Raw genomic sequence first — 23,807 nt, 5'->3', positions numbered from 1 at the left:
CATTGTTAAATGTGAACAACATCTAGAAATCTACGTCTGATTGTTGTAAATAAATCTTCAAGCTAGTCATAAATGATTAGCCAATAGTCTTATTTGATCTTTTTAGATGCGTAGACTTGTGAATAGAGTGCATACATGAGACATATATCCTTTTGAGACATATAGACTTGTAAATAGAATGCTGTTACATATATACATACATATATAAAAGTTGAGTTCAAATTACATTTGGTGTAACTCTAAATAATATTACCCCACCCAATAACTTATTATAGAATTCATATTTGAAATTTCATCGTTGAATTACATGTTCTATATGTTTTTAACATTCATACCAATTTTCTTGTCAATTGGATTTTATTTATTATTCGATTCATACACTCAACTTTTATGCATTATTTTAAATTACAAAAACTTAAATTTAAACAATTAATTGATGATATAACTATTAATATTTAATTATCTTGAAGTTTTGCATGCATAGAAAATGCACAAAGATAATATAATACAATGATTGATTTGTTAAAATACACATTCAATTAAAAAATATTAAGTGGTATAACATTGCTTAGATTTACATCAAGTATAACTTTATATATTTATATATATAGACACACACACACATATATTAGATTAACATTGTTTCTTACGCATTACAGCCCTAGCTAATTGGTTGGATTGGGTCAAGTCAGTTCAGGTTTAGGATTTGCTGGGTTTGGACCAAAAGCGGGTTGAACTAAATCGAATGCAAAGCTTATTGGGTTAATCCACTAGCATGACGGGCAGGTTAGCGTGGAAAAAATGATTGCTTTGTTTTGTAACGAGCCATAAAGCCCAACAATTATAACCAGCCTAAAAACAAAGTTTTTAATATTCTGTCTTTCGCAAGGACACTTAAGGAGTGAAAAATAGTAAAACGTCGCCTATGTACAAACAAAGACAACGTGGTCCCTAACAAGAAACAAACAAATGGCAACCACTTGTGTGAATTCTAGATCCAATGCCGTCAACTCGAGGCTCCGGACACATTAAGTTGCTTAAGCTAATATGTAAGAGTAATGCCTTATCAAAATCCAACTCATTGCACCCAGGTCATATAAAGTAAATTTACTACTTAGCAAAGGAATCAAACCAAATGAGTATTGGGTAACTTTACTATACTAGGTAATTGTTAATGTTGGAAACTAATTTTAAAGAAACCTAGCAAATGAAAATTGTACAAATAGTCCGTAACAATTGACAAACGACATCAATTGAGAGTATAGACTGTATAGTGCATTTTACATATACTATTTTGAGTAATAGACACCAAGAGACCCAACAGAAGCCTCTTAAAGGAGAAATACAAAAAGAATAACAAGAAAATAAAATAACACTACTGTTGTTTGCATTCAGGAGGGCGCTCACCCAGCTGAACGTCCCCAGTTTTTGCCCTTCCACTTTTCTGCAGTTTATAAAAAGCAATCCAGCAGTCATTCGGTCACTAATACAAAAGAATTAACTCATATGTTAAATTACCAGAAAATACAAATGTTAGAATCATCTCACCTTGGGTCCAGCAGATGACTGCAAGAATCAATGAAACGATAAAAAATAAGAAATAAAAAAATCCATTAGAATTTCAAACTGATAATTCTAGTGTTCAAATTATGAAATGTGGCATAGGATACAAGTGAAAATCTTGATGATGTCTATACCTTTTTCCTGCCCTTGCCTTCCTCTTCTTCTTCCTCCTCGTCATCATCCTCCTCGTCTTCATCGTCCTCCTCATCTTCATCATCTTCATCTTCATTATCACCATCCTCATCATCCTCATCATCTCCTATATCGTCGAATTCATCCTCCTGTACAGCCTCCCCAGTGAACCAAGACACTGCATGAGGTATGATTTTGTCCCGAATTGTTGATCTACACAGCAATACCAGCGAAAGGTCATTTCAGAAAACAATAATAAATTCAGACAACTAAACACAAGTCAATACCCCTTCCCATGCTAAATACCCTCTACAGAATTCAGACGTTGGCAGAATAGATCGCAGCTCAAATAAGTCTTCAAACTTCATTTTGTTTTATATGGCATGTAAGGCATCCACCTTCATGCTATGTCACCATAATTTATTTATTCAGGAAACATTTATGCGTTCCAACACATCTGTACAACCCGTTTCATTTGTAATGACTACAATTACAAACAATACATACAGGATAAACCAACTCTTATTAAATGCCCAGCAAACCCTAAGCATCAAGCAGGTTTAATCCAATGTAGAACAAACACCACAAAATGATTTTATATATATTCACAAGACATTAAGGATGCTCATCAATGGATAAGCTAAAACACATTATCTCTTATAATAGAAAAAACCTGAGCTCCCCAAATTACAAACCCTCATAACTTACCCAATGTCGTAGTCTTGTTCCATTTGACTTTGAAGTTCTTCAGCCTGTCAATAGATAACAAAGACAATAAATTATATTACACTTCCAACTACATTGTCATCTTGTTATATAAGAAACTGCACTTACAATATCTTCATCAATATCATCATCATCCTCAGGGACCTGTGGAGGGCTAAAAAAGCTAAAGAAGCTTGGACAATTCTCAGTTTTTGTGATGGGTTTGGCATTCTTGGATCCCTTTTTTGGTTTCTTCTTCAAGATCTTATGCGTCAAGCTTTTCCCAGGATACCATTCAATCTCCGTCCTACAGAATACCCCAACATAAGAAGAGACTCAAAGAAAGAGGAGACAAACATTTCAGTAGAACAATAGAGATGAAATTACCCAATTGCTTTCTCCAATATAGGATCATCTTCATCAATCATGTGATATGTTTTTGTAAGGACAGAATTCTTGAAAAACGGATTAGTATCAAAGAAGAATTCCAGCTTAAAACCCTTTGGGTCATCAATTCTACACCATTTGATATCTTTGAGGAACTTAAGAGCCTCTTCATCACGCTCCGTGATCTAATCCAAGGGAATAGCATATTATAGTTCCGCAATCAATACAAATATAACAAAGAACCCTTAGTCCCAAAACTATGGGGAATAGCCAAAATAGATCATAGTTTATAAAAGATCATCACCTCCCCGGCTAGTATTTCATTAGTCTTCATTGCTGTAAGCCAGAAGTCAGGCACTCCTTTTTCTGCATTCCCGGAGAAAATCATAAATCAAGTTCAAGGAATAATAGTTCTCAATCAAATGAAAACTTGAACTGTAAGCCAGAAGTCAGGTACCTTCTGTGGCTTTGTCCTCTTCTTGGTCCACACCAGCTTCACTTGTAACTCCTTCTACTTCAACTACACCATTCACAATCTCGTGTCTCTGCAAGGACCCAATCAACAAATTAACTGAAAAGATACATACACCAACCCTGTAGATGAACAGCACTGGAGTTGCAATCCAAATAAGTTGACCCAAGGCTAAACGTGATTTATAAATCTCTAACCTGGAAAACATGCTAATGATAAAAATGTAGTGATATCAATAAATATGATGCATAACTTACTGCCTGTCAATATCACGAATACCTTTGTGTAAAGTGGTTCATAAAGCTTCTGGTACTTAGCTTCCAATGCCGCTCTTTCCTCAAAAAATTTTGCCTCCAGCTCATTATGCTGGTTCTGCAAATTTAAAATGTCTAAGGTTATCTTCAGAGCAATATTTAAAAATCAAAAGAATCATATGCCACTACTAAAAAACATCTCACAAAGACCCACTAAGTTCAAAGGCATGCAAATTTTCAGAAGCACTAAATCAAGTGCCTTGTAACAGGTGCTACACATGAGCATCACATTAAACCGATACCTTTCTTGTCAAATTTACTTTAGTCAATTTATGCTTCCCTTAACCCAGAACATAGGGGCCCTTTTTTTGGGTTCAATGAAATTCAATCTTCCTACAACAAGTATTTAAAAAATAACAATAATAATCATAATCATAATCATAACCATTTCTCAAGCATTGCATGACGTTAGCCAACCCAGCATTACACTCAAGTGATTAACAATCATGCAAGTGATATAATTCAGCATGTGCTTCACTTTCTAATGGTTGTCCAAGGTATCATCAAAGAGATTTTTTTTTTGGATATAGGTAAATTGGAAGGGGGGGGGGGGTTGTTTTTGAATCCAAAACACCGAGCATCACAAGGGTGCTCGCACCACTGGGCTATCACTCAAACCCCATCATCAAGGTGATATATATATATACATACATACACTGGGCTATCAGCCTATCACTCGAACCCCATCATCAGGGTGATATACATAGACTAATAAAAGAGGGATCCAAGAAAGGTAAACCAAAGCAAAACGACACTCATAACTGATAGCATTTAGAGGCAAGCTAACCTGAATCTCTCTCAGAACCTCAACGCGCTTCCTGACTTTGGGTGACAAAGTTTCTAGGATATCTGAGTGCCCAGCTGCCAAAGTCTGAAGCTTATCCTGCACAAACATCAGAACGTATCCAACAACGCAACATCAGCAAAATAAGACCCGCAAATCAAAACATCAATTTAGCAATGAAATTAAATACCATTTTCAACTCCTACAACTATATTTAATCATGAAAATGGATCTCAAAGCACCCATTATTTCCCAGTCATTTTAGCTCACCTCTTTGAAAATGCACAAACCCCCTTCTTCTTTTTTTATCTCAGTTAAAATCAATCCATTTCAAAAACATATCCCCAAACCGAGCTTTTACCAGCCACCAAAGCATATTTTTCACATTATTCTCATTACCCAATTCACAAAAAAAAAAACATTATTGCCCTTAATGAACTGATTACTAACTAAACTCTACCAAAACCAAAACCATTTCTCACTAGCACAAAGAAAAAACTTGCCTTTAACGCATTAACAAGACCGGCACGATCCTCTGCACTAAGAGCTACAAAAAAAACAACAACAAACACACTCAGTTTATAACTCGTTCATTTCCAAAAGCATAAAAAATGCTAATAATATCAAAATTTCTAACATATAAATACAAATACGTGTGTGTTTGCTTATATCACATGATTCTAAAACTAACATCAAAATTCAAAAATACAACACAATAAAAAAAAAACAAAAAAACTCAATGATACAACAAGAAGTACTCAAAAGCTAATACACTAAAATCACGAGAGAATTCAAAATTCTTGCTTGAGAGAGAGGGGTTTGAAGATACCGGCGGCGGCGGCGGGGAGAGAGGAGCCGAGATCGGCCAAGTCGAAGTTGTCCTTGTTGTTACTCATTTTATTTTCGCTTTAATTTCTCTGTTTGGGAGGCGAGAAAATAAGGTGAACCCTAGAGAAAGAAAGTGAGAGAAAAGGAGGGAAAATGAAATAGAGAGAGAGAGAGAGAAAGACAGAGAGACAGAGAGTTTGTTTCCCTTACGTTTTTAAAGGTTCGGCGATTTTTTGGATTTTTATTTAGTATTTGGTTTTTGATGATGATGATGATGATCGGGTGAGGGGTGTGTGTGGTTCACGTGCTTTAGGAGAGCGTGGATTGCACGGGCCAATTAAGTGGTCATTTCTTGAATGTGCCAGTTGGGGTCTTGGGTTGGGCACTTGGGCCTCACTTAACTGTGTTTATTTACGTTTATTATGATTAAATTTCCTAATAAAAACAATTTTTATTTTGAAGCAAAAAAATTCTAAGATTAGAGATTTTGCTATCATTTTATAATTAGCAAAAACATTTTGGTATTTTTTTTTTTTGGGTTAAAATTTTGGTATATTTATAGTTGATTCCTGTTGTTTTGAAATTAAATAGTAAGAATTTTATAATTTCTTTCATGCCAATATTGGGTTAAATAAATAAATATTAAAATGAGATAAAAGTGGATGCATGTAGTAAGTATATGGATCTTTATAACAAGTTTAATGGCATAATGTGTCTGCATGAAAATTGTTTAATTTTGGTAATTTATTTGCATGATACTATGTGAGACAAAAAGTTAATAATTAATAGCTTTTAATTGGTTGTTAAACGCTAAATGTCAAGAGCTTTATAATTTATTGATATTATTCAACCTCATTTATGAGAAGAATTAAGAATTTAATTCCTCGTCCTTATTTTCCTTGTCCTTCTATTGTAAGTTGTAACAAATGATATTTCATAAATACAACTCTTGGATTTTATTCATATTTTACAACCACTTATGAATATGAATAATTATTCTATTACAACATTTTATATTCTCACTAATAAAAATTATCATTTCTATTGTGGTGGGTGAAAAATAGTGAAAAGTCAATCAGTAAATGTTGATTTTTTATTTTACTACAGTTCACTTACTTAATTAATTTGTAGAGATAGGATGCAAGGTTAACATTAAAATACTCATTATGTAAAAAGAAATTTTAGGCTTAAACTTTGATATGCGAGATATAAGTATTCAATTTTAATTCTCATTGACATTTGCTAAGTGTTCATCCTCGGGTTCACAACTAAATGATCTTTTTTTTTTCTTCTCCTTGCTTTTGCACCCCCCCCCCCTTGATCCCAGTGCTCCTTGGCTTTATATAAGTTGCAAGGTTGCATTTGAATCTTACATTTGGAGGGTTGAGATCAAATTCTCTTGATACTTGTCCCATCAAGACCTTGTTAGAAGGCTTCTACAACAAAATATAAGCTGTCATGAACATTGTTCATGGTCATTTTTCCATTAATGTGATCAGTTAAATGGTTGAAGTACATTTAATGCGGAGGGAATGGCTTCCTTGTCCTTCCTTTTTCTTTTCTTCCTTGTTTAAAACCAAATTACCTTTGTCTCCCCGAGGGTCGGACAGTGTTACCTTCATTCCAAAGTCTCGACCTTCCAGAGGTCAAGTAGGCACCCTCAGCAAAGTCAACAATAGCATCATCTCAAACTCCTTACTAGTTAAACAAGTCCTCTCCGTTTAGTTCCCCTCTTCGGAATTACTCTAATTGCCTCCATTAACTACCTTTGATCTTTGTCCCCTCACACCTATCATAATCAGGATTCAATGTACCAAATGTGTCCTTATAATCTTTGCATTCCCGTATTGGTAATACCTCACATTCCCTAGAGGTGTGGTTGTAATCTTCCAAGCGAACCAAAATATTAAATGCATATACTATTTTAAAATTGGCATTTGATTACTAGGGGAGTGGAGTGTGGCCTGGGTTTCCTCAAGGACGTGGTGGTGGTGGTTAAGGTATATACGCCGGTGGTGGTGGTCGAGGTGCCAATGGTGGCTTGAGGTAGTGTCAAAGCTCTTAGCCTACACTTGTATGGGCTTTTAATTTGTTTTATTATGACAACTCCAGACAATTCTTTCCCATCTCTTACTTTAGTTAACTTCTTCATGTTCTCATCTAGAGAATATAGACACCAAGTCAAAAAGATCATAAATACAGTTAGTTGGGAAGTGAAGACATCAATTATATATAAAAATTACAAATTAAGAAAGAGTTGTAATGCAACTTTAGAAGAGAAATAAACTTGATTCATTGAATCCAAACTATAAATTTTAGATAGAACCATAGAAGTGTAGGCTTTTATTGATATTTATGTGCAGACAGTTGAGTATTAAATAGAATTTAATTGATGTAAAATCTAATTTCTAATATATTGTATTGTTCAAGAGTACGATTTAATGGATGGGATTTGATATTAATATTTATGAGATTGAAGAGTTTGTTGTTCAAATATTTCTAACATAGTGATTTGACCCTATGTAAGTGGGTATATGGTCCCATAGCATAGCATATTAGCATGTTACCACTCGAAGCATTACCCTTGTTTCTTTTATAGAATCTCTTTAATTGTTCTACAGCCACTTGAAAGAGATTATTTAACTAGTCTCTAGAAAAGGATTCAATACAATCATGTATGACCAAGTATTAAAGAGGAAACGTGTATGTAACTTAAAGCTTTAAAAACAAAGAGAAAACGTGTACAAACAAGCAGAGAATTCTTGGTACTTTTTAAGTGGTTGTGAAATAGGATTCATTTTCCCAATTAACTGACCAAAATTAGAAAGTGGGTTTGATTTTATGAGCTGGAATTGTATTCCATATGCATAATTATTAATTTGGTGAGGAACATATTTCGTGCAAGGAATTGAATTGCATTGTTATTTAGAGCCAGTGACAGAAAGTAAAGAAAACTTTAAAACTCAGTCTGATTTTTAGGATCTAAAAGCAGGTGGGTTGTCTTGTAAAATGAGTCTGTTTAATAACCTGCTATAAAACAAAATGAACAAAAACCTCAAACTGATGGTAATTAGAGAGCCCAACCCAATTACAATATCAAAGGCCATACTCATATTTATTCTCTCCTATAAGATGAATTCTTCTATCTTGGTGGGTTTTGCAATTTAGCTTTCAATGCTTCAATAACTGCTGAGAAGTCTTGGTCACTAAGGCCATGAGATTTTGCAACCTTATATAGTTCATTTGCAGCTGCTGCAATTGGAGTAGGCTGGGAAACAGATTCTGCTAGTCCCAGAGCAAGCCTCAGGTCCTGCCACCATTTTAACGTCTTGATTAGATCACTAAAGTTGTCAATGTGATACTGACAGTAGTAAAATTACAAACCTTTTGTTGATGCTTTAAAGGAAATGCGGTTGGATATGTGGATTGGATCATTGATGGACCTTTGGTTGAGTACATTGGTGAACTAATGGCACCCTGTGAGACAACCTGCAATTCCATAGAGATGAAAAGATATTAAAGAAAATTCATGACCACTTTCTTTTGGAACAGAAATTTTTTTTTTAATTGGACAAGCAGGTTCATGTAAGAAAAGAAAAGAAAAGAATACATCACCAAGGAGTAATGTCTCCTATAAAGGCTGATGGCAAATCATTGTGCCAAAGAGAATTGGAATTTGGAAAAAGGTCGGAGTTTTCATTTATAGACTCTCATCCAACGCCAAGACTCATTGAGATATTAAATAATGCAAAAAGTCCTAACTTGTTTGTCTACAAAACCCTGGCACTCTTTGTCCACACCCAGAAGGAAAAATTGCCCGGCAAATAGGAGAGACTCTTGGACTATTGATATGTATAGATTCTTAGTATGAAAAATAAAACATTGTGCAACCAAATTTAATTCTTTTTCAACAACACATCAGGCTTTCCCTCATTGAAATCGTGTAGATTTATCTTCTTTTGGACCATATAGCAAGACATAAAGGGAAACTCGATTACATTTATTTGTTTATTTACTTTTCTGAAAAAAGGCATCAAAATTATTAGACTTCTTAAAAATTTCCACCATGCATATCAGGTTAATGTATTGATTAGGAGAATTTACTTCAGTGCCCAAAGTGATGGGTGGAGACACTGAAATGGGTTAAACAAATGACTGAAACACAATAGAAAAGTCCTGTATGTGAGATCCTATCATGATCCAACATGTTATCCTTCAAGCCACACTCAACTAGCAAGAACTACCTGGCAGCCTGTGTTCAACTATTCTGCAACCTAAATCTGCATATGCTTAAATTATTACAATTACAATGAAAGAAAAAAAGCCGAAATCCAATCAATTTATGTGGAGTTTTATTGAAGGTGGCATATAGTGAATAATTCAGCAAGGTATGAATGGTTTGAATTGTACCTCTACTAGTACACTTGGATCCAGTCCTACTTTCTCACTGAGAAGCAATCCTTCAGAAAACGATGCCATCATACTACACATTGTTTGAACATGAAAAAAGAAACATTTCACTATCATAAAAAAAACAAGCACATGATAAAAGGAATTTTAAGTGGAATTAAAATTCTGTAGAACCTTCCCATGATCATATTCACAACTAGTTTCATTGCTGCTCCATTCCCAACATCCCCAAGGAAAAACCTTGACTGGAAAATGCATAAATTCTCAGACTGAATAAAATATGGTAATAAGAATACTAGATTAACAGCATATATCAAAAAAGGGATAATACCTTCCCCATGATGTCTAAAAGCGGAGCAACCAATTCATACAGAGATTTGTCACCTGAAAACAAAAGCATCTGATGGTTTATTTCTGTTAGGCCCCCTACAATATGTCGCATGACAGATTTTGAAAGTGTACGAAAGGTTATATTCTAAACAATGGATAAAACAAGGATGGTATAGAAATTTGAAGCAGACATATTATATGATCACATAAAAAATTCAATTTGCAGATACATCAATAATAAAATAAAAGTTCCATAATTTTGGAATTTGGTAATTAGGTGTGACATATGTATTAGATAGGGTAACAGCCTTAAGTCTGGTATCCAACAGTGAATTCAATAAATAAATAAATACATACTGACCTACCTGCTGTAAGAAATATCAGTTGCCCATCTTCTGCAGGCTTTTTGGATCCTGAAACTGGAGCCTGTAGAAAATATACCAAGCTCAATAAAATTTCATTAAACACTATCGTCATGTCCTTGAAGAGCATGCAGCAAGGACACAGTGTTTATACATCATATTTGAAATGAAACCAGAAAAAAACTCACCTCCAAAAATGATGCCCCAGTAGCATTAATACGTCCACTAATCAATGTAGAAGTGGCACCATCAACTGTTGAAACATCTACATACCTGTCAATGCCAATCAATGGTATCATACATGCTGTTGAGCAGCTTGGGAAGAACAAGCATACAGTTAGGGAAAACCAAAGGTCAATGGTGTAGAAACTTGTGTGTATAACATAGATTCTTAAATGTAAACTAAATAACATGGATGCCAATAGCAAGTCAAACACGAGCATTTGAGAGCATTCTAGTTTACCTATGCCTTCTAGAACAGTTGACGTAGGACAACCACAATAGTGTAATATGACAGAAAATTGATAGGATAAACCCTAGAAGTCAGCACCTAAGGGCAACTGGAGTCGATACCAGTGTAAAAGAAAACAAACGTTTTTTTTATATTTCTCCAAAGCTGTGTTACAATAATCAAAAAAATGTTTAAATAGCTAACAACACAAAACCCTAATTATTAAATGTTCGGGCTTGCTTAATCTCAAGCCCAATAACTAATAGGCTCCATCCATAAGGCCACAGGTTGGGCCGTCTTCTTTTTGCTCTTCCTCCCATACGTGTGTATAATTGGGGGCCTATATCTCGTGTCCGCACCAACTCCCTCCGGGTGAGAGGAACTCGACCCCGTCGAGTGGAAATCTGAAGAGCTTTGATAGTACTCCAGTAAGTCAGGATCCAGTCGCTGTAGCTCATCTCTAGTAATCCATGTGCAATCAGAATTTGGTCGCCCGCGCCACCGAACTAGGAAACGGTGAACTCCTCCATCCCTGGTAGAAACAATTTGCTCATCTAAAATAGCATCAATAGATTCTTTATGTGCATAGGGCAAATTTAAGGGTAAAGGGGTAGGCATAGGGGTATCAATAGGATTAAGCAAAGGCTCATCAAAAGGAGTATCAGGAATAGCAGTAGGGCTTTTATAAGCAACTAGATCCTCAATATTAAAGGAGGAGCTAATACCATAATCATGAGGAAGGTCAATGACATATGCATTTGGGCCCATTCGTTCCAATACCTTGAACGGACCAGCACTACGAGCCTGCAATTTCTTAACGGTCCCAGAGGGAAACCGTTCAGGTCGGATCCGAATCATGACATAATCTCCTACCTGAAACTCTGCATGACGCTGATGAGTATCAGCATGAATTTTATATTGAGAATTACTTACCTGAATTTTTTTGTGAATCTCAGTATGCAAATCATGAACATGTCGTGCGAATGCCTCAGCAGATTCAGAAATCCTAACATGTGGGGACATGGGCAAAAGATCTAAGGGCTTCCTAGGTGTATATCCATGCACAACCTCAAAAGGACTAACGCCTATAGACCTATTGACAGAGCTATTATATGCAAGTTGGGCTATAGGAAGAATTGAATCCCAATTCCGATTGGCTTCACCCACTAGACACCGAAGAAGGTTTCCTAGGCTACGATTAATCACCTCAGTTTGACCATCAGTTTGAGGATGAAATGCCGTGGAAAATTTCAATTTGGTGCCTACTAAATGCCACAAGGTCTTCCAAAAATAACTCATGAAGCGAACATCCCTATCAGACACTATGGTTTTGGGGAGACCATAAAGCTTGACAATCTCATCAAAGTAAAGCTTTGCAATTTTAGAAGCATCAGAAGTCTTAGAACATGGTAGGAAATGAGCCATCTTAGAGAAGCGATCATAAACTACTAGGATAGAATCATGCTTCCTAAAGTGCGGGGCAAACCTAGCACAAAGTCCATACTCACGTCCTGCCACGGGCGATCGGGCACGGGTAAAGGTGTGTACAGACTAGTGTTTTGCTTGCGATGCTTGGCTAGTTGACATGTACGACACTAACCAACTATCTTGGCGACGCCCCTTTTAAGACCAGGCCAATAGAATTGACGTTCCACTTCCTCAATTGTCTTATCTCGGCCAAATTGACCTGCAAGGCCTCCTGCATGTATCTCCCAAACTAGGAAATCTCTCACTGACGACCGAGGGATACACAACTTGTTGGCTTTGAACAAGTAACCATCTTGAAGGGTATAATCATCCAAGACGGGATGTGAAGCATTACTTAGGCTAGTGTAGAGCTCCCCAAAATCTTGGCATGACTGATAGTCATCCTTAAGTCGTTCAAACCCAGTGACCTTAACACTCATGACTGATAGCAAAAACACTCTTCGACTCAGTGCATCAGCAGCCTTATTCTCAACTCCCGCTCTATGTTTTACCACAAAGTAGTAGCGTTGCAGAAATTCAACCCAACTACCGTGCCTAAAATTTAGCTTTTTTTGGGAATTGAGATAGCGCAAAGCTTCATGATCAGAGTAGATAATAAACTCTCGAGACAACAAGTAATGGCGCCAATGCCAAAGAGATCGTACAATGGCATAAAATTCTTTGTCATATGTGGAATACTTTTGCTTCGCATCATTCAACTTCTCACTGAAAAAGGCAATTGGGTGGCGCTCTTGACTAAGTACTCCCCCTATGCCAATACCTGAGGCATCACACTCCACTTCAAAAGGCTTGGTGAAATCAGGGAGACGTATGACAGGTGCCTCAGTCATCTTCTGTTTCACCTCCTTAAAGGCCTTAGTTCCAGCTTTTGTCCAAATAAACTCCCCATGTTTCAAGCAATTAGTGATGGGGGACATAATAGTACTAAATCCTTTGATGAATCGGCGATAAAAGGAAGCGAGCCCATGAAAGCTTCAAACCTCATGTATAGTTTTAGGCTTGGGCCAATCCATAATGGCTTGAACCTTCTGGGGTCGGCAGAAACTCCTTCAGGTGACACTATGAAACCTAGGAAGACAACTTTATCTGTAAAGAAAGAGCACTTCTTGAGGTTACCATATAAACTCTCCTTCCTAAGGGTTGCACAAACTTGAGTTAGGTGGTCTAAGTGTTGCTCCCTAGACTTACTATAAATGAGGATATCATCAAAGTACACAACCAGGAATTTTCCCATAAAAGGCTTAAGCACTTGAGTCATTACTCTCATAAAGGTACTAGGAGCATTGGACAATCCAAAAGGCATAACCATCCACTCATATAAGCCATCTTTCGTCTTGAAGGCAGTTTTCCACTCATCACTAGGACGAACCCTAATTTGATGATAGCCACTTTTCAAATCTATCTTGGAGAAGATCGTTGCTCCAGCCATCATATCCAACATGTCATCCAACCAAGGGATAGGAAAACGATACTTCACAGTGATCTTGTTGATGGCACGACTATCAACACACATCCTCCAAGTCCCATCTTTCTTTGAAGTTAAAGAGTGCAGGGACTGCACAAGGGCTCATGCTCTCACAAACAAAACCCTTCCTCAGTAGTTCTTCTACTTGCCTTTGCAACTTGGCATGTTCTGCATGGCTCATCCTATAATGGGGCAAGTTAGGTAGGGTCGCTCCGGGCACAAAATCTATGGCGTGTTGGATATCACGCATGGGTGGTAAATGATGGGGGAGTTCCTCAGGGAAAACATCCTTAAATTCTTGGAGCACGGATCTCACTTCTTCAGGTTGCTCCTCACAGGTCTCTCCATGAAGCTCCCTAGCAACTAAGACAAACACAATGGATTCCTAAACTGCTACCCTTTCAAATGCCTTTGGGCTTATGATGTTCAGACCTTTTGCCTTCGGTACTTTTGGCTTCTTGCTCATGTCGATTGGCTTGGGTTTCAAGGGATTAAGCACAATCTTCTTGCCTCCAAACATAAATGAACAAGAATTGGATCGCCTATGAAGGGTAACATCCAAATCATAAAGCCAAGGTCTACCTAAGATAATATGCCCTACATCCATGGGAATTACGTCACACCATATTTCTACCTTGTAGGTGAGGAATTGAAGTGGGACAACACATCTTTCTTTTATGGCTATGGAGGAAGTATCCACCCAAGAAACTTTATATGGGTTAGGGTGTGGGATCAATTTCAAGCCTAGGCGGGAAACAACGTTAGAGGACACCGCATTAATGCAACTCCCACTATCTATAATAACCTTGCACGTTTTATCTCCACACTTAGTGTAAGTCTAGAAGATGGCACTTCTTCGCCAATCATCAGTTTCTCTTTGTTTTGTCAAAGCACACTTTACCACATTCACTCTAGGGACACCAAAAACAGCCTTGGAATCATCAACCTGAGGGGAGATGGCTCTAATGCACGTGAGATAGCTGGGATCATCTTCCCATTCGGCCTCAACATTTTGGACTTCTTCAGCATTTGGGTCATACACTAGCTCTTCAACATTTTCTACCTTTTCATCATCCTCTTGAATGACAAGGGTCCTAGAAGGACATCTAGCTGCGACATCTCCAATTCCATTGCATTTGAAGCATTGGAGGCGAGAGCCTAATCTTGAGGGCTCATTGATCACACATTTTCCCTTGTCCTCTTTTTGTTTCGGGATGCTATTGGGGTTGACCTTAGGGGGTAAGGCAAGTTTAGGTTTGCTACCAAAAGGTTGAGGGTTGGGAGGAATGCTTCGAAGCTCAGAACGTCGCCAAAAGATAGATTTGGATGCTAACTCACAATTGCTAGCAAGGTCATAGGCTTCTCTTAAGGTGGTGACTCCTCGGGTGATAATCTCGCCTAATAGGTTAGCAATTAAACCTTTCTTGAACCTATTGAGTGTGACAACCTCTTCCTCAACGATTCGAATTCGCCTCTGGAATTCCTTGAATTTCTCTATGTATTCGGTCACAGGAGCAGTGCCTTGTCTTAGGCGATCCCATTCCTCAAGGAGGGAGCTCCTATAAGTTGGAGGAAGATAATTCCTCGAGAGGGCGTCCTTCATCTCCATCCAATCAATAATGGGGGGCTCACGTCGTCGCCTAAGGGTTTCCTCAAGGTCCTCCCAGAAAAGATTAGCTCTCCCAATTAACTTCATCCTAGCATACCTCACTTTCCTATTCTCAGCCCAATGGTAATAGTCAAAGAATTTCTCCATTTGACGTAACCAATCAGTAAAAACCCATGGGTCTAGGCAGCCATCAAAGGTGGGTGCTTCTATCCTTTCCTTAGACATCCTATCATCATAATCTCTAGGACCATAGTGATTATAGTGATCATGTTCAAAGTGTGGAGCCCTATTAAAGTGACCATTGTTATTTTGCCCATGCATGTTATCTCCTTCATGGTTAGTGGTCTCTCTTTGAGATGTTTCAATTCACTCTACCCTATCCAGCAAATCACGGACACTCTTAGCTAGATCTCCTATGGTTTGCTCTAAAGAGGGCCTAGATTCGGAAGTGGATTGAAGTTCAGGGTTTGACATGACGCGACAACTACGTAGATGCATGCAACACAGTATTTATGAATGCAGTTGAGATTCCCAAAAATTCAAGTAATCAATTCTCAATGTAAAATTAAAGGTCAAACAAGAGTGCATGTAGAGACTAGATCGATGAATCAAAGGAAGGAATTGCAGACAAATAGTGACAATGTTCACAATATTAAAAGATAGCCCAAATAAACGTCAAATTCCAAGAAGCTCCACAATTAATAATAAGAATCAGATATTTCAAAGAAATTGGTTTTTTTTTGGAATTTTAGAGTGGGTACTAAAAGAGGACACAAACAGTAAAACGATTTATTTGAGCACAAATTGGATAGGATAATGGAGTATGGTGGGATATGCACATAAAAAACATAAAGATAATATTTTTTTAATGAGATAAAATTGAATCCACAAAAAAAAAAAAATGGAGTCAGAATTGTACCCTAGTCAGTGGCTCCACGTATTGCATTAGGTAGCCACGGTCTGCTCTTCAAGTAACGAATTGACTTGGACTGAGGAACCTGTGAGAACAATTAAAGCCCAATACAAGCAATGGGCTGTCACAGCAACAGTGTCTTTTTTTTTTTTTTTTTTGAAATACAATAAAATAACTGTAGCTTAAATCAAGAGTCTGCTAACCCAACTCCCAAACATAAACATTGAACTAAGGAAGCTGCTAGAAACAAAAAAGGAACTAAAAGGGAAAGAAAAAGAAACGGTGGAGCCATCGACGGAGGCAGCGGCTGGAATCGCCGGAGTTGTCGGCGGAACTGGAGGCTGCTCGTCTTGGCCTTGGCATCGGCGGTGGTCGAAGTCCTCAGCAGTGATGACGGCTGGGCTTCGCGGCGGTTGGTGAAGCGCTGGGTTTCGCGGCGGCTGGCGGCTGGGTCCGTGGGTCTCTGCTTCTTCTTTTTTTTTTTTTTTTTTTTGTTGATTTTGTGGGTGTTGAGATCAGAGGCGGGCACGAATGGTGGTCACCGGCTTGGGAGGCGCCGTTGGCTTCTCTGTTGGTTTGGGGGTGAGAAACTCATGTGGGGCTTCGGGGAATACACAGATTGCAGGGGCTGGCTTGGGCTTGTTTAAAATCTCATGGGGCAAAAACTTGAAAGGTACTGTCATTGTTGGCTTGCTCTTTTGTTTTTGATGGTTTTACTTTAACGTGGTTGTCTACGGTTGTGTTGAATGGACCGAAAGTCTGCTCTGATACCAAAACTGACGTAGGACAACCACAATAGTGTAATAGGACAGAAAATTGATAGGATAAACCCTAGGAGTCAGCACCTAAGGGCAACTGGAGTCGGCACCAGTGTAAAAGAAAACAAACGTGTTTTTTATATTTCTCCAAAGCTGTGTTACAATAATCAAAAAAATGTTTAAATAGCTAACAACACAAAACCCTAACAGCACAAAACCCTAATTATTAAATGTTCGGGCTTGCTTAATCTCAAGCCCAATAACTAATAGGCTCCATCCATAAGGCCACAGGTTGGGCCATCTTCTTTTTGCTCTTCCTCCCATACATGTGTATAATTGGGGGCCTATATCTCGTGTCCGCACCAACAGTTTTAAAAGCAATGACTGATATATCATGGTTTGAAAACATATTACCATAAGGGAACACAAAGTGGTAGTAGTAGTAGTAGGAGGGAACACAAAGAGGTAGTAGTAGTAGTACCCTTTGCCTGAGCTCATTCCACTTGCAGCCCCGTGCTCCCCACAAGCAACCTCCAACTGAAAAACAGAAGCAATAAGTTGCTATACTAGGATAGCTGTGTAAAAAAGATAAAATCTAAATGAAACATACGCACTGCACTTTCAGGATTAGCTAGCATAGCAAATGTGACATCACAAGAAGCAGCTACTTCCTGAGGGGAGGATTTATATCTGCATAGAAGAACAACTACCATGATAACAAATATTTCCCATATTGGAGCCTCTCACTATGGGCTTAATGAAGCTACAGAAGAAAGCACCAGCAAAAATTCAATGAGAAACTAGTTCCCAGTAGATAAAGTGACAAGCCAGACAAGCATCTTCATGAATCAATTCACTACTATAGAATACATATGATGCACCCTCAAAAGCTCCTTTTCATAGATAGTGTTCAAATATTGAGCATGTCAAGATTTACACGTGTACAAACTATAAGATGGATGAAATTTCTACCCGCTGTGGATTTGTCTGTTTCTTTGACTTTAGCATATAGAGGTAATTACTACAGTACACAAAGCCCCAGGTTCATGGATAAACAACAATGTTCCAGCCCCATTAGGTGAAAGCCAATATTCCCATTGGCGAATACAGACTTTGGAGGGCTGAGCCATTGGACCTGCCAACAATTCACGTAATGGGTATAACCCAGTCCTTTGGCAGACCAATAGTGTGTCATGGTGAAAGCTGAAAGCCTTAAGAATATAATCCAAATTATGTCAACATTTGGATCATCAATGCTGAGGGTATTGCAAAATAATGTGGAAATGCAAGGAAAATTAATTTGGAAGCCTAACACCTACTTACTTTGCACCTAAGCTGATAAGGGGATCACATTTGATCTTGGTCCTATTCCAAACAGTCACATCACACCTGTAACACGCCAATAAGTGGATTAAAATCCAGAGAATAAATATTGAGATCAATGTATCTCATATTAATGGATAACCATTTCACCCTATTAATATTTATAGTCACAAAAAATTTCCTAGAAAATTATTAGGATATAATTCAATTCAAAAAGGTTTTGTCCCTATTTTTTTAACGTAATAAATATTTCAATGAATTCAATCATAAGAAATAAAGTAAAATAAAAATGGTCTCATGTGCTGCACAGCTGCTTCTCTCTAATAATTAGGAAAATTTTTAATCATACCCAGCTTTTATAAGGTTTTGTGCCATTGGAGAACCCATTATTCCCAGACCTAGAAAGCCAATCCGGGCTGACAATCCATCTGCTGCAAATTGATGATCATAATTGGATAAGTGAGATAGCACCACATGTAGTGGCCATTACAAACCATGAACAAGGAAGATGACGTCTAATTAAACTAAATGGGGTCTAGATCAAAGCACCATGCTACAAAGAAAGCATGAATGACACAGAACATTGCATTTGATAAGCTTCTTTTTTCAAATAAAATGAACAAAAAAGTGAAAGATTTTCCATATATTTCATCAACAATAGCAATGTAACTGCCACCTCGCTAACTTGTAATTACCATTGCCTCACCACTATGCCCACAACTATCTACAAGATCATCACACTACATGACTACATCCACTATTGCTGAGCATAATGCATTACAACTGTAATCAATTGTAATCGTTCATTTCTTAATAGTGTTTTGTGCATAGATAATTCAACCGTCTCCTTAATTAAGTAACTTGAAAAGATTTTTCTAGACTTCATTAAAGACAAAACAGAACCAAATTAGACACTGAAATTCTTATCTCGCTTCCTCTCCAACCACCTTATTCATGTCATTCATTTTTAACTACCAAAGTAAAAACAGCTTCTTCATATCACAATCATAGCAACATTTAGGCATTTTGGTTGTTACAACTCAAAACAACAACAATAACCAGCTATGTCTCCTCATCAAATTAATCAGTATTCGCCACATGTATTCTCTTTCACCATTCTATTTTATCCGAAATCCAAACCTATTGTTCTATTAGCTCCAGGGAGAGACAAAAATTTAAGAGAAAAATGAGAATACCCATCAAAGAAGCATGAAGATAGATAAAGAAAATACCTTTAGATGAAGCATTGGATGTCTCAGAAGAGAAAGCTTTGACAGATAGAGTAAATTGTGGTTTTGTGGGGAAAGGGCAAATGGGTCTTGCTCTTAACTGGTTTGGAATCTGAGGGCAAAAGCTTGAGCACATGGCCATGGCTGTTGAAGATAATTGGTGACTGTAATTGCTCTTGACCAAGCAGCTCATGACCACCACTTTTACTTTTGGTCTGTGAGTTCCAACTTCCAACGGTTGGCGGTTGTGACAAAGCTGGCAAACTAAGTTGAGTTTACAATCGTTTGGATAAAGGAAAGGATAAGAGGGTATGGAGAAAGTTTAGGAGTTTCCTAAAAAAAATAAAAATAAAGAGGTTTAGAAAGGTACAATAAAATTTCACATCTTTTCTACCAAAAAGAAAAAATCGCATTTTCATAGCATAATTTTATTTTATTTTTACACCTTGAAAAAATTTTGTAAAATTTTTTGTTGTGCCGTAAAAGAACTCAATGTATTAAAATGAAAAGAAATATCTAGGGACATATTAAAATGTCACAACACCCTTATTTTCAATTAAAGTGAGTTAGTTTTAATATAATATTTTTTATGTTATTTTATTTTGACCTACCAGGACCGACAGCTAACTATTATGAAAGGATTATGACAAATTTATTATGTCCATAGAGCAACTTAAAGAATAATTAGGCATTTTATATTTCCATTAATCATCTAATTTTATGAGATATAAAATTATCTAAAAATCATTATTTGATTGTAGAATTATCACATGTATTTTTTTTATATCCTTGTCTTAAAGCTCAAACTAATGAAATTTTAACTTGTTATTAATTAAAACAATTTTCTCTCCCATTCTCCATCCCTCTTGTTTTCACTCCAACCAAATGGACTCTTTAATCTTTGTTCTACTATTTGTTTAGATAAACTATGCATATCATCCAATATCATAGAATTGAAACCATCAACTTAACTTTTTAAAAATAAAAATAAAAATAAATCACCATCCCCTAATGTGGGTTTAGTATTTAGACTGTACATCTTTTTTGAAATTAAAACAAAGATTAGATAGAACATATCATGGCCTGTAAACCTCGCCAAAGTTTAGACTTTAATCTTACTTCTAATCTTTGTTTAAATGGAACATATTGCATATCACCTCTAAATTCTAATATTATAGAATTGAAATCATCCGCTCGATTTCCAAAAAGAAATCACTATCCTCATTTTAAGAAATTATAAGTGTGGGGAGTAAGGATACCTTGATGAGAATATGGGCCGATGGGTCATGCTAAGGAAGGCCGACCTGCTCTTGGGTTTAGGGCCTGTTAGTATTACGGGTCGGCCCATAAGCCGAGGATCCGAAGATCCAGCCGAGGATGCTTTTCCTCGTGCTTGACACCGAGAGAACCGGGACTTCATGGTATAGGTTAGGGAATGACACGGTCAAGTCCTATGGTTAAAGGTTGTGAACCCTTGAATGTCCTAGAAACAACGATGTGGGAAAAATGTCAAAGGTAAAGGCTGCTACCTCCACATTAAAGACCTGGCCTCTACCATCCTGGCCGCATTAATGGGGAAGTGACACTTGAGCAGTGGAAGGGAAACTTCTAAGTTTCTTGTTCAAAGGCACTAAGAAAAGAAATATCTAGGCTAAGGGAGGAGTTGGGGCAACACGTGTATAAAGTATTAAAAAGAGGAGTATTTAAGAAGAGACAAAGAACAGAAAGGGGACGGAACTTTTTGTAACCTAAAAAGAAAAAAGACAAAGAGAGAGATATAATATAAGAACAGCTCTCGGCTTACATCGAGAGGCCTACTTACATTATTCCTTGTTGTTTCCAGTGCGGCAATCTTTAGTTTGTCATTTAATCCCCACGCACACTTCTAACCTAGGTTTAAAGCCCACACTTTCTACAAATTCGTATTGTTTAAGGCTCATTGGAGCTGAGCCCATAACTTGTTCTTGGGTCCGGGTGCAATTGTGCACTTACAATTGGCGCCGTCACAGTGGGGATCTAGTCTAGAAGAGGTAGGGATATTATGGCGAGCTTAGGCTCTCACCATGCGAGTCACAAGGATCACAACCGGAAGATCATTTCGAACGTCTTGAACATCGTAAGGATCGTGAGGGAAGCGTCCATACGGAATACCCGGGGGCTAGCCATACTCGTGGATGGGGTAGCACGCCCACGATGAGGGTTCTAAATCCATGCGAGAAGGAAATCAATCGTTTGAAGAGGAAGTTACGCCGTGCTAAACGTAAGGTTTCCCCGTCCTCGTCTAGTTCTTCCTCGAGAGAAGGATAGGGGACTTGGGTACGCTTCAAGGTCATGTTCCCCCACCCCGGCGCAACATCCTGCGGTGAGGAGGACGACCCGGCCAACCCCGCGGGCGTAAGAAGCTTCGTTCTAGGGGCTTGGGCAACGATACCATGAGTAGGGCGTTGCACCAACTCTCTAAATCTCCGTTTTCACGGAGGATTGAGAGGAGGCTTCCCGGGAGGGTTCACCCGGCCCGCCTTTACCATCTATAATGGCCGGACTGATCCGGTGGAGCACGTGAGTCACTTCAACCAAAGGATGGCGAGTGCACTCTCACAACGAGACTACGATGTGTAAAGTTTTCCCCTCCAACTTGGGACTGTGGCTATGAGATGGTTTAACGGCCTCAGAATCGGGATCCGTAGGCTCCTTTGGGGAGCTAACTAGGGCATTTGCTTCGCGGTTCATTACGTGTAGTAGAGTCCCTCGGCCATTGGACTCGTTGCTATCCATGGTCATGAAGGAAGGGGAGACAACGAAAGCATACTCGGCCGATCTTGGGGAGATGTTTAATGAAATAGACGGCGACTTTGATGAGGTGGCGCTTAATACCTTTAAGGTGGGTCTTCCTACGGATCATGACCTAAGAAAGTCTTTGACGAAAAAAGCCCGTCCGCGAGCGTACGCCGTCTTATGGATCGTATTGATGAATATAAAAGGGTAGAGGAAGACCGGCCGACGGCGGGGAAAGGAAAGGAGAAGGTTATCCCGCGGGGGAGAAGGGATTTCGGGTCGGACGGATATCATAACAATAAGTCGAGGAGGGATTACTTCGGACGATCCGGCTCGGCGGCACCTCGGGGTGTAAATGCGTGATTCGAGAACTAGTGCATCGATTATTAGAAAAAGTTCGTAAAGAGCCCTTCTTCGAGATGGCCCGGCAAGATGGCGGGGGACCTGCGAGAAGAAATCAAAACCTTTTCTGTCGGTACCATCGGGATGTGGGCCACGCTGCGAGAAGCGTCGGACCCTGTGGAACCATCTGAGCGACTCGTCGGTGAGGGAAAGTTAAGCGACGCACTTGTGTCGGCCCGGCTGGGCGGGTCGGTCAAGTTGGTTCGAGCAACCGGAGGAACGGTTCATCTCGGCTAGCATTGGGAACAATTAATGTTATCTTCGGATTTTGGTAGGACCGGCTCGGGTCCGCACTAGGGTTATGGCGGTTTCCCATCCGCGAGGGCCGAGGATGTGGGTAGCGAGCCGAAGAGATTAGGAGCACTTTACCTGTCTTGGGTTTTTCAGGAGGATAAAGTAGGGACTATCCGGCCCCGTGACGATGCTCTTGTAGTTACCCTCGGGATAAGGAATTATGATGTGAGAAGGGTGATGATAGATCGGGGCGGCGGTGCGGATATCATGTACACGATCTATTTAAAGGGGCCGAGGTTGGAGTTGGAAGATCTAACTCCTTACGATTCCCCACTTATAAGCTTCGAAGGAAGGGCGTTGTCTTAGAAGGGACGAATCCGTTTACCGTTCAATCCCGCATGAAACGGTTGAGGTAGATTTCATTGTGGTTGACGCGTACTCTCCATATACGGCCATCCTCGCCGAGGCCATGGGCGCACGCTTTGGGGAGGCTCTTCTACCTTACATGTTAAGGTGAAATTCCCCTCGGGGGAGCATGTTGAGGAAATCCTCGGCAGCCGGTTAGTGGCTAGGCAATGCATCGATTTGCGGTGCTTCGTCGATCGGGAAATTGAGTCATCAACCTTGCCCATCCGGGAGTCATAGCAATTAACGGCTCGGAGGCACACAGAGCGATGGACGAAGATGAGGGGTTTGTTTGTGAGGAGTTAGAGAAATTTGTAATAACGGATGATCCGAGAGAGGTTCTTCCAAGTTGGCATACGTTTGCCACACCAAGAGAAGATGGAGTTGTTGAAATTTCGAAGGATAATTTAGATGTCTTTGCGTGGGACCCATTTATGAGGCTCGGGGCGTAGATGCGAACTTCATTTG

General features: G+C 38.7%; 2 protein-coding genes across 4 annotated transcripts; both read right to left on the bottom strand.

The window, feature by feature from the left end:
- Nucleotides 1-1,126: 1,126 nt before the first annotated feature.
- On the bottom strand, nt 1,127-5,412 carry LOC142636348 (nucleosome assembly protein 1;2). Of its 2 annotated transcripts, XM_075810537.1 has the most exons (12): nt 5,187-5,409; nt 4,861-4,904; nt 4,361-4,456; nt 3,539-3,631; nt 3,245-3,332; nt 3,092-3,153; nt 2,788-2,972; nt 2,530-2,707; nt 2,404-2,447; nt 1,698-1,908; nt 1,549-1,566; nt 1,127-1,444 (listed from the first exon to the last, which is right to left on the bottom strand). In XM_075810537.1, the coding sequence occupies exons 1-12, from the start codon at nt 5,251-5,253 to the stop codon at nt 1,376-1,378; spliced, it is 1,155 nt and encodes a 384-aa protein (XP_075666652.1). In that variant the 5' UTR covers nt 5,254-5,409; the 3' UTR covers nt 1,127-1,375. The 2 variants fall into 2 exon arrangements, with proteins under 2 accessions (XP_075666652.1, XP_075666653.1); XM_075810538.1 differs by lacking the exon at nt 1,549-1,566 and having other exon boundaries at nt 5,187-5,412.
- A 2,713-nt stretch (nt 5,413-8,125) lies between these two features.
- Nucleotides 8,126-19,858, bottom strand: LOC142637450 (glyoxylate/succinic semialdehyde reductase 2, chloroplastic). Of its 2 annotated transcripts, none has more exons than XM_075811725.1 (12): nt 19,527-19,858; nt 18,644-18,725; nt 18,295-18,360; nt 17,586-17,661; nt 17,453-17,508; nt 10,476-10,560; nt 10,291-10,351; nt 9,927-9,979; nt 9,770-9,840; nt 9,596-9,668; nt 8,570-8,674; nt 8,126-8,495 (listed from the first exon to the last, which is right to left on the bottom strand). In XM_075811725.1, exons 1-12 carry the CDS (start codon nt 19,714-19,716, stop codon nt 8,328-8,330), a joined length of 1,086 nt encoding a protein of 361 aa, XP_075667840.1. In that variant the 5' UTR covers nt 19,717-19,858; the 3' UTR covers nt 8,126-8,327. The 2 variants fall into 2 exon arrangements, with proteins under 2 accessions (XP_075667840.1, XP_075667839.1); XM_075811724.1 differs by having other exon boundaries at nt 18,644-18,722; nt 19,527-19,835.
- Between the last annotated feature and the right edge of the window lie 3,949 nt (nt 19,859-23,807).

The sequence above is a fragment of the Castanea sativa genome, chromosome 5, assembly GCF_040712315.1.
Source record: "Castanea sativa cultivar Marrone di Chiusa Pesio chromosome 5, ASM4071231v1".
Lineage (NCBI taxonomy): Eukaryota > Viridiplantae > Streptophyta > Magnoliopsida > Fagales > Fagaceae > Castanea > Castanea sativa.
The sequence above is the reverse complement of the archived record's forward strand: the minus strand, read 5'-3'. Positions and strand labels throughout refer to the sequence as shown.